The 11,544-nt window shown below is 39.2% G+C and overlaps 1 protein-coding gene across 2 annotated transcripts in view; it reads right to left on the minus strand.

The window, feature by feature from the left end:
- Nucleotides 1–810, minus strand: part of NUBPL (NUBP iron-sulfur cluster assembly factor, mitochondrial) — a 363,985-nt gene extending 363,175 nt beyond the window's left edge. The window contains exon 1 of one of the 2 annotated variants that reach the window (XM_074235356.1): nucleotides 656–810. In XM_074235356.1, the coding sequence (XP_074091457.1) occupies nucleotides 656–769 (114 nt within the window). In that variant the 5' untranslated portion in view covers nucleotides 770–810. The remainder of the gene's footprint in view (nucleotides 1–655) is intronic. The other variant, XM_074235355.1, reaches the window with a different exon arrangement.
- Nucleotides 811–11,544: the final 10,734 nt, after the last annotated feature.

The raw sequence follows: 11,544 nt of genomic DNA on the forward strand, positions 1-11,544 counted from the left end.
ACGGGTGGGGGAAGGGAGAGTCAAAATGGAGACGGGGGGGGGGGGGGGCGGCTAGGTGGCGCAGTGGATAAAGCACCGGCCCTGGAGTCAGGAGGACCTGGGTTCAAATCCGGTCTCAGACACTTAATAATGACCTAGCTGCGTGGCCTTGTGAGCTCATCTCCCGGTTCCTTCACTTAGGGCCCCGGGCAATCAGAGCTAGGGCAATGGGATTTGCAAGCCACAACCACCCCAGAAGTGGTTGCTCCTTCTTATTATCCCCATTTTACTAACTGGGGCACAGTGCCGCGCTCCAGTGGCTAGGGCCGAATCTGAAGTCAGGGCTACGGCGTCACCCGGCAGCCTCAAGTCACTTTTATTCTCTATTTGGTTTTTTTCACTGGTAAAATGCAGGAGGGGGCAGGGTGTGGGGCTTAGGAGGGGAAGGGCCCGGGGTCAGGGAGACTCATCTCCCCGGGGCACGGGCATGCAACAGCGTCTGCCTCAGTCTCCCCGTCAGTAAAGTGATTCGGACAAGTGTCTTTGCCAAGAAAAGCCCGCATCGGGTCACAGAGAGTCGGCCACGGCGGGAAACTCGGACTAGCTTCCGAGTAAGTCCACAAGCCTGAGGCGTCCAGTCCCCCAGAGCGCCCGGGATCCCACAGTCTCTACTGACCCGCGGCCGCCCAGGCGAGGTCGGGCCGCCCCCGGGCCGCACAGAGCGGCGGACACAGCCCCGGGGAGAGGCCCGGGGGAGCAGCAGCGCCAGCAGCCTCGGCCAGGGCCCCATGGCCCGGATTCCGTCCGGCTCGCGCTCGTGCGGCGCGGAGGCCACCGCGGCCTCGGCGCGCGCTGATGGCGTCACGTAGCAACGCTTGGCGTCTCCGCCCTGGAGACGGGGAGGGGCGGGGCTTCCTGTGGGGCGACCGTCCCGTGGCCAATGAGCTCCGCCGCTGCTTCGGCGCCCGGGACTTGGCGCTCGTCCTCCCGCGAGATCGCTCCTCCTAGATCCTCCCACCGAGGACATGCGGTCCCAAAGCGGAGTCCGGGAGGCCGGCGTGAGCGCTCGCAGCAGGGCCAAGCCGCCCAGCTGACGCGTGGAGCTGGAGGACACGTACCGAGGGACAGCAGATGCCTTACATAATTAATCACGTTGTTAATTTAAACCTAATTACATTAAATAATTTATAAGGAAGTCAATAAATAATGGAATAGCGGCTAATTATCAGGAGCCTATATGGGGAGAAGCAATTTTAATTGGAATACAAGAGAATGACAAAGAGGGAAAAAAAAATTAACTTTTGTCATTCCGAACAAGAGATTCGTCAACTAATATTAGTATTTCCATACACAAAGGTCAGAGAAGATGATGTATTAAATCAGGAACTTCTTTTAACTTCCTTTTCTAAGGGGAGGGGGTGCTGCAGCTATGAAATGTGGCTTTCCCTTTCTGATGAGAACACTCTTGTTTTTAGGGCAGAGGCCATGGAAGTGGGGGCCCCACATATTCAGGGGATTCAGGACTTGTCGCTCAGAGGAAGACAGAAGGGACGTTTCTAGCTTCTTTTTCCCACACCTTTCTCTAAGGGAGACTTTCATTTCTGTCAGGAGGGGAAGCAGAAGGTGGGGACCAGAAACTATTCTGCTCTTGTCAGAGACAAGATATCAGACTGGAAGTATATCTATCTGCTCCCTTAAATATTATTCATCAAGGAAGCATGATTTGGTTCCATCTAATTTTTTTTTATCACTTTTGTCATTTGGGGATCTCAAGGGAAGACCGCAAGTTCTGTTTCCAAGGCTTGATTCCTAATACAGATCCCACAAAAACCACATTTATTCAAATCATAGTGAAACAAATCAAAGAAGGAATACATATGAAAATATATACCAGACAATACAAAATGAAAGAAGTCTCCCATTGGGAGGGAGATAACAATCCAATCAAAACAAAGAGTCATAGATCTCATCAGACTCCAAAGTATCTAGAGTAGCAAGCTGGGAATAGGGACATGATGGAGAATGTCTTCTCATGTCTTCCTAGAGTCTTTTCCTTCAGCAACCTGAAGGGGAATTGGTCTCTTGCATCTTCTTTCTTGAAACTGGAAGTTACTTGATGTACTACTACTACTACATTGGAAGAAGACAGTCACTTGGAAAGTCTCAAAGTGGGATCCGCAAAGAGCTACTGGCCCTCGTGAAAGTTGAAGCAGGGAATGACTTAGAACTGGAGTTCTCACTTCTCACCAACTCCACCTTGCCCCTCAAAGGTCCCTCCCTACCAATGGGTCTTGAAGCAGGGGCTACATTAGTTTTTACTTTGTGGAGTATAGTATACTCACTCAGTGAGTATAATCTGTAAATATAAAGTAAGAATAAAATAAATCAATAAAATTTAAAAGACTGAAAAAGTAATGAAGAAGGTAGTAGGCATAGATAAGAATTTTAAATGTCAAAAAAAAATCCTAGAAATAATAGGCAGCTGTTGGAGTTTTTATGAGTAAGATTACATTGGCAGACCTGCCCTAAGAAAATGACTTTGTGGCTATGTGGATATTGAATTGAAGCCAGCAAGTAGAAACTAGAAATTCAATTAGGAGGCTATTGCAACAGTCTAGCTGAAAAGTGACAAAACACTGTACTGAAGAATGGTTATTTGAGTGAAAACAATGGGACATATCTGGGAAATGTTCTGGCTACACAAACAACAAATTATGTCAGTTCTTAAATCAACAAGCATTTATTAATTATGTAATAGACACTATGATAAATTTTGGGAATACAAATACAAGTAGAAAAACATTCTTTATCCTAAAGGAGCTTACTTTTGAATAAGACACAAAGGGAAGATGAAAAGAGTGAGAGAAAGGAGGATGAGAAATCAAAGTTGCAGGGTAGAAAAATATGGAGTGCATCTTGAAGAAGCATAAACCTGTGACCAGTTTGGGAGTCCTTCCATGCAGATTATAGAAGGAGCTGTGCACTACAAGGGAGAAGCTATAGGAGCAGAGGGTATTTCCAATGTGTGAATCTCAGGGCTTAAAGAGCTTACAGGATGTTGAAGTTTCTAGAATATGGTAGAGAAGTTCCAGAAGCAGCTTGGAAAGACTGAAGCAAGTAGAGAAGGTAATACCAACTGAACCTTGTGAACTGGGAGGATAGTGGTGTGCTTAACAGCAATGGGAAAGGGTAGATTTGAGAGGAAAGTTGAGATCTGTTCTAAACATGTTGAGTTTGAGATCAGCTTTGGACAAGCCATCTGAAATGAGTGATATGGTTCTGAAGTTCAAAAGAAAGATTAAAGTTGAATATATAGATCTGGAAGTCATCTCCATAGAAATGAACCTATGGGAACCAATGAGACCAAGAGAAAATGTGGAGAAAAAAAGAGATATCCCAGAGATACAATATGAGTGGAATGGATGATGAGTGGATGATGAACCAGAGGAGGCTAAGAAGGAATGGTCACATAAGCAAGTACAAAATAGGAAAAGAGGGGCGGCTAGGTGGCGCAGTGGATAGAGCACTGACCCTGGAGTCAGGAGTACCTGGGTTCTGGCCTCAGACACTTAATAATTACCTAGCTGTGTGGCCTTGGGCAAGCCATTTAACCCCATTTGCCTTGCAAAAACCTAAAAAAAATAGAAAATAGGAAAAGAATCATGTTATGAAAATTCAAGGAAAAGATGGTATTGAGGAGTGGTGTTTAGGTGGTCAACAGTGTCACATGCTGGAAAGAGCTCAAACAAAATGAAAACTGAGAAGAAACACATAGAAAAGATGATATAATTATGGGGTCTCAGATTATAGAGGACTTAGAAAGAGACTTGCCTAGAAACAGAAGATAGCTTTTTCAAAAAGTTTGGCAGAAAAAGAAAGGAGATATAGACTACAGGAATGTTGAAACAGATATGATTTTCTTTTTGTTTGTTTTTTAGGTTGCAAGAAACTCTGGCATGTTTTTAGGCAGCAAGAAAGTGATCCAGTAGATAGGGAGATTTGAAAGACTGCAACAAAGTAAAAGGAAGATAGTGGAGACAATCTGTTAGTGAAGACACAAGAGGATGAAAACAGTACAGGTAGAGAGTCTGGTATAACTAAGAGAAGGGCTACCTCTTAATCAGAGACTGGAGTAAAGGAGGAACTAGTTAGGATACTGTCAAAGGTCTGTGAAATAAGAGGAGAAAATTTGGCTTAATAGTCTTTTTTAGATTAAAATGTGAGGCAAAGACTTCAGTTAAAAGTGTAGGAGAAGGAACTCTGTAGAGGAGCTTGAGAAGTTTTAGAAGAGCTCTAGTGGAAAGTTCAGAGAAAAGGGAGAGAAGGATTTTTTGCTTGAATTTTATTTTTTATTTTATTTTTTCCCTGATTACATGTTAAAAACAAGTTTTAACATTCATTTTTAAAACTTGGAGTCCTAGGGGCAGCTGGGTAGTGCAGTGGATAGAGCACCAGCCCTGGAGTCAGGAGTACCTGAGTTCAAATCTGGCCTCAGACACTTAATAACTACCCAGCTGTATGGCCTTGGGCAAGCCACTTAACCCCTATTGCCTTGCAAAAAAACTAAAAAAAAAAATTTGGAGTCCTGAATTCTCTCCCTTCTTCCCACCCTACTTCTGCTCCTTGAAAAAAACAAGTTATTTGATATAGGCTAAAAATGTGTTGTTATGCAAAGACAAAGCTGATGGGATCTGATTAGAGATTAAAGCATACTTTTTTTACTTTATTTTTCTTGAGGTTTCTTGTTTTTGAGGGGGGTGGCCTAAATTTACCTTCACATCATGTCTATTGTGAAATGTTTGCATGACTACACATTGATAACATCATCTGAAAACTTCTCATACTGCTTCCATGATTTGGCTCTTATTGAGATCTGCCTCTGTCTACCTCCTTCCAACTCTCTGCACCTACAACTCTTTCTTCCATTACATTACATGCTTGACTTTCCCTTTATTTTATTTTTAATTTTAAAAAACTATGAAGTCTGAATGAAGAGCAAAGAATGCCATATTCACTCTTTTAAAATGTGATGAGTATAGGAAGAGAGATAGAGGCAGATAGAATGTTCTCGGTCTGATCTCAACTCATGGCTTTTTTGGTGAGACCTACATCTAAAATAAGCAAACTATGATCTGTTGGCCACATCTTGTCTTTCTACCTGTTTCTGTACAGCTCATGATCAGTATAAAAGTTTTTACATTTTTAAATATAAAATAACAATTCTAGCTGGTGTGCCATACAAAAATAAGAGGTAGGCCAAATGTGACCTGTAAGCCATTGTATGTATTACGTTCTTTGCAGTGATCTGAACATTATCCATACCAGCAGCACAAGTGAAACCTCCCACGATGCAGGAGCAACTCTGGTCAACCTGCTTTTAATATATTTTCTGCTAATTTTTTTTTATATTTTTCCCCAGTTACATGCAAAAACAAGTTTCAGGGGCGGCTAGGTGGTGCAGTAGATAAAGCACCTGCCCTGGAGTCAGGAGCACCTGGGTTCAAATCCGGTCTCAGACAATAATTACCTAGCTGTGTGGCCTTGGGCAAGCCACTTAACCCCATTTGCCTTGGAAAAAACCAAGTTTCAACATTCACTTCCAAAACCTTGAGTTCCAAATTCTCTCCCTTCCTCCCACCCCATTCCTCCTCATTGAGAAAGCAAGTTCCTTGATATAGGTTAAAAATGTGTAGTCAAATCAATCTGTTCTTATGTTTGAATTGAAGATTTTTAAGGCTGAAGGAATTTGAGCAATCACCTAGTACAACTTCTCCCTTTTTTCGGGTGAAGAAGCCAAGGATCAGAAGCTAAGGCCTTATCAAGTGACTTGCCAAAAGTCATAAAGGAAATAAGTGAAAGGGTTAGGATTCAAATACTGTCTTCTGACTTCACATTTAGTACTCTGAACTATACTATTCTGCTTTCCTACCATACCCTAATATAAACATTAGATACTAAGCAAAGGACAAAACAGTAAAATCAAAAAATTACTTGTTTTTGACAATTCAATTGAAATACAAAAAAATGACCTAGCTGAAACTAGCTGAAAGTTTTAACTATTTTAGCTAGGTTCACAGTCCATCATAAAATATCTTAGTGAAGACATTCCAGGCAGAGGAAATATCATGAAAGGCTTAAGAGGACATAAATTGAGGGCATGCCCAGGAAACAATGATTCATTCAGGCTGGTTGGAGCAAACAGTACCTAAAGGGCAATAGTGGCAGATAAACCTAGAAGGGGAGGGTAGACCAGATCATAGAAGCCTTAAATCAGAGTCAGAAGTTTGGGCCTTGTTGGCCAACAGTGAGGAAGTGCTGAGGGTATTGAGATGGAGAATATAACTACAATTGTGCTTTAGAAAGATTAATCTGGCAGTTGTGTTAGATGGTTTGGAAGTGAAGATGTTAGTCAGGGAAGCAATTTTGGAATCTGTTGCCTTGGGCATAGTACAAGTACATGATACAATTTTTTGTTGACTTCAATTATTACACTGGTTCAGGCAAGAGTTATAACCTATGGGATTATAGGAGGCCGTGGGAAAGGAAAGTAAGGAATGCCAAACTTCTCTATGCCAAAGATAAACTATAGAGATTATTAATAACTGAGTAGTTTTCAAGACTGAACCTGGCCTGTATGAGCTTAGCACCTTGGTAAAGAGTTGCTTACTATAATCCTTTCTTTTAGTTTAGCATTGACTTTGGACTTTGTCCTAACCAGTTGATGATGAGGGCACCAATTACTAATTTGCATGTAACCAATGGTTATCTATTAAAATATCTTTGTCATCCAAGACATATATCCTACAGACTACCTTACCATTCTACATCTCTGATTCTTAAGCTGTGGAGCCCAAAAATGAGGACAATACTTCCATAAACTAAACTTCCACAAATTTCACAAACCAGGAGGGAGGGGTAAGGATGCAATTATGTGACTTGTCCAGGATCATATAGTTATTATTTGAAGCCAAATTTGGACCCAGATCCTCTTGGGTCCAAGGCTGATACTTTATCCCACCACCACCATCTCCCATTCTTAATCCTTGCCAACCCAGTCTAGATCTGCCCTCTTTCACCCCTATCTCTGTCATGCCATCTTAAGCTACATTAAGAAAGGCCTATTTTATAGGAAATAGAAAGTGACAATCCCTCTATGCTATGTCTTTCTCTAAAATCTTATTTCAATTATTTAGTAAATATTTATTAAATACCCACTAAGTACTTGGGATAAAAAAAAGAAGGAAAAAGAGTCCCTGCCTTCAAGGAACTTACAACCTAATAATGGAAACAACAGGCTAACAAATATATAAAAAATAAGAACAAAGGATAAATAGGAAATAATAAAGCACTGGAATTAAGAGGGATTAGGGAAGTTTTCTTGTAACAAGTGTGATTTTCATTGGAATTTGAAAAAATTCAGGGAAGCTAGTAGTCTGATTGGAGCAGAAAGACTATTCCATGAATGAAAGACAGCCAGAAAAAAATGCCAAGAGCCTATAGATAAAACTTTAATTTGTGGAAGTATTGTATTCATTTCTGGATTTCATAGTCTAAGAAAACCACAGATAAAGTGGAGACTATTCAGAGGAGGTAACCAGAATGGTGAAAGGCCAGAAATTCATGTCACAAGGATCATTTGAGAGAATTTGAGATGCTTTCCTAGAAAAGAGAAGATTCTAGGAGGAAATGATATCTGTCTTCAAGTTTTTAAAAGATTATTGGGTAGAAGATGTTTTAAACTTGTTTTATTTGCCCTTAGAAGACAGAACCAAAAGCAACTGGTTGACACTGCAAAGCAGTCAATCCTGTCTTGATACTTCCTAACAATTAGAACTGGTCAGAAATGGTGGTGACTCTCTTGTCCCCAACCATCATGACCAGCTACTGCCTTTTTCCTCCTCAATTCAACTTGTATTTCTTTTCTAATAGATCATACCTATGAATTATCCTATGTGGATAATCCTATGAACTAACTGTTGGTAACCTCCCTCTAGAATGTTAAGTTCCTGGAGAATTTTAACTTCTTTATTTCTGTTATTCTTTCTCACTGTGTGTGTGTGTGTGTGTGTGTGTGTGTGTGCCTGTACACATGTAATTGATAAAATTACCAGGGATTTACTAAAGTCATATAAGATTCAGAAGGGAAAATTCTTATGTTTCTGTCTGCTTCATGCTCCTGTCCAAATAAAAAATAGGTCTTTATTATAAGGTACAGACGGGCCAATTAGAACACAGGCCTTAGAATAGGAGCAATATGCTCTCTGGAGGCTTTGGTGAGCCAACTTCTAGAAATGCATAATGGAAAGGAGGTGGGCTTTGGCTTCCCAAATCAAAGCATTTCCAAAACAGGTATCCTGTTTCCTCTCATTGAGGGGTGATGAATCGAGTATGAATACAAGAGGCATGACAAAAACTCTTTTTCTTTCCTGGAAACTTTCAGGTGAAAATGAAGCTCTGAAGACTTCCAGGAAAGCAAAGAGGTAGTGGCAGCTTCTTTACCTTTTCATTCAAACCCAGTACATGACTCTCTCTGTTTTTTTCTGTCCTTGTGTTCATTCTTTCCTAATCATAGGTAAAGGAGTATCAGAGATGGAATGGACCAGATTATAAATTTCTGAGCTTCAAAAGTTTGGAAAAGCCACCAGAGGTCCCACAGCTAGAAGCCACAGCAGAAGGCTATCTGCAGTAATCTGTGAAGCCTAGTGAGGAGCTGGCCCAGCAATAAATCCACCCTGCAGCAAGGATATATTGGCCTGCAAGCTGGACAGTGATTTGTCCATCAACTTTTCCACATCTAGAAGTGAAGTTGGTGGGAAAGTATAGTTGGTGATCATTGCTTTAAGTCTAGGTCCACATTTACCAGGCATTCAAGTTGATTAGGGCTTCTAATTTCAAATGTTTTTGAACAACAGTTTTTACTATATCATCTCAAAAAATATCTATATATAAAAAAATTGTTTATGTTAATTATTTAATTTGTATTAAAGAGATAAAAAGTGGTCAATATTATATTGAAGGAGTAATCACTTGCTAAATGATACTGAGGAGATGGTAAATGGGTGAATGGAAAATGAACAATAGGAGCGGCTAGGTGGTGCAGTGGATAAAGCACCGGCCCTGGAGTCAGGAGTACTTGGGTTCAAATCCGGTCTCAGACACTTGATAATTACCTAGCTGTGTGGCCTTGGGCAAGCCACTTAACCCCATTTGCCTTGCAAAAACTTAAAAAAAAAAACAAAAAAAAAAAACGTGAGCAATAGCTTTAGGTACCCCCAGGACTCTGAGAAAGAAGTAACTTGAGAAAATGATCCAGAGTCTCTATTTTTACTACATAATAAGATAGGATTAATCTATGGTTTGGGCAGCAAGGTGGTACAATGGATAGAGTGCCAATTGGAGTCAGGAAAACTCATCTTTCTGAGTTCAAATCTGAACTAAGACACTTAGAAGCTGTGTGACCCTGGATATGTTACTTAACCCTGTTTGCCTCAATTTTCTCATCTATAACATGAACTGGAAATGTAAATGGAAAACCAGTACAGTGTCTTTGCTAAGAAAACCCCAAATAGGATCATAAAGCATCAGATACAACTAAAAACAAATTAACAGTAGCAATCTATGCTTTCCCTCAACCGATCTAGAAAAGTCCTAATGAATTACTTAAGACACATGAGAGATTAAGTGACTTAGTCAAAGTCACATAGCTAATAAATGTTAGAGGTGGGATTTTAACCCAAGTCTTCCTGATGCCAAGACTAGAATTCTATCTAGTATGATATGGATACCTCTCACTTACAAGCATATCACTCAGTATCATTTGAGTATGTCTACTTTAAGTTCTGGTTCATAGCCAGTGATTCAATTTATTAATTTTATGTATTTAGACATGATACAATCATATATTACAGTCTATATCTAGATTACAAACTGACATGTTTCATATAAATTTAGCAGCTATAGAAATTGAAGTCCATTTGGATATTACAGAAAAATAAATAAAATCCTACCATATAGCCTATCAACATACTATCTATTTTCAGATTTAAAGCAATAGAGCAATAACATGAGGAATAAAGAATTATGATAGCAATCCAATCTGGATTGAGCTGATAACAGGAAAAACAGGCAAAAGAAGGCACTTTGTCATCGCCAATCTCATTCCCTACTGGTTCCTTTGTTTCCCACCCATCTTTCTTCTTCGATACATGATACCTACTCTACATCTTATTGCTATTAGGTTTTGCCCATAAGTATTTGACAAACTATGATTAAAAAAATTAACTGATATCAGAAACATTTACATTTTAGTAAGGGCTTCTTGAAAAACATTAATTAAACTTAATTTAAGCTTAAAAGAGTATAGTGAGTATCTTGGGATTTGTTTTATTTTTTTTTTCAGAGACACAGTTGTTAAAATATTCCAGCATACCACTGTGGGTGATGCTAGAAAAGTACCTCTATCTCCAAGCTTCTACTTTTTCCACCCATAAAATAAAAGGATTAGGTTAGATGATCAGTTCTTTTTAGTTCAAAGTCTATGATTCTATGACATATTCATGAGATCAACATTTTGAGAGAGATAAATCTTTCCTTCCATCCAAAAACTCATACACAATAGAATGGTGTCTTCCCTAATGAATATTTCATAAAATTAGCCCTAATTTTGTTCAACTATCTCTGAATAGTAAGAGAACTGAAAAGAGTTTCAGCTCCTTATTAATAGTTTATAGTATTAATTATAATTATATTGTGCATAATTATATTAATAATTTATGTTCTACAAATAGGAAGTAACAAGGTAACTTTATTCACAACTCTTGGAGGTAAGTAATATAGATAGTATCCCCCCTTTCTGGATAAAAATAACTGATAGCCAGACTGCTTAAGAGATTTGCCCAACTACACAACTAGTAAATATTGAATCCAAAAATTAAGGTCAGGTTTTTTGACTCAAAGGCTAGTTTTCTTTCCCTACGTCATTATTTTATTACCTTCAGAGGTAAACTTTCTTGTTAGACTATATAATAATTCTCACAGAGTTAGCTGTCAACTTCTATTCATACTTTCCAATGAATATAACAGTCAAACCAATAGTTAATTCCTCCAGGCTGTGAACATCTTCATCTCCAGGATCTAAAGAAGTATTCCTAAGGGGCATTAATATATCTCTGTAAGGTGGAATGAATAAGTAATAATCTTCTGGATTTATTCAAACTTCCATCACCACACTCATACTAAGAATAAGGTTTCCTAGTTTGATAAAAAGTTTTTATATAGAAGAATTTTGCTCCCAAGCAACCATTCTAAGCAGTTTGTGTAGTTGTCATTGTGATGTGTTAGGACTAGAGAATATTCATTTTAGTCACTTAGTAGATTTCTGATACTACTAAATTAAACTAATTCAGATAATTATAAAGATTATTGAAGGAGATCATGTGTATCAAATAACTGTGTAAAATGTAAAATATTATATATATATATATATATATATATATAATATATATTATATATATATTTAAAGCATTTTTGCTTTTGAAACCTGGACTGGCCTTTTATTGGCTGCTT

This window comes from Macrotis lagotis, chromosome 4, assembly GCF_037893015.1.
Source record: "Macrotis lagotis isolate mMagLag1 chromosome 4, bilby.v1.9.chrom.fasta, whole genome shotgun sequence".
In the NCBI taxonomy this organism is placed as follows: Eukaryota; Metazoa; Chordata; class Mammalia; order Peramelemorphia; family Peramelidae; genus Macrotis; species Macrotis lagotis.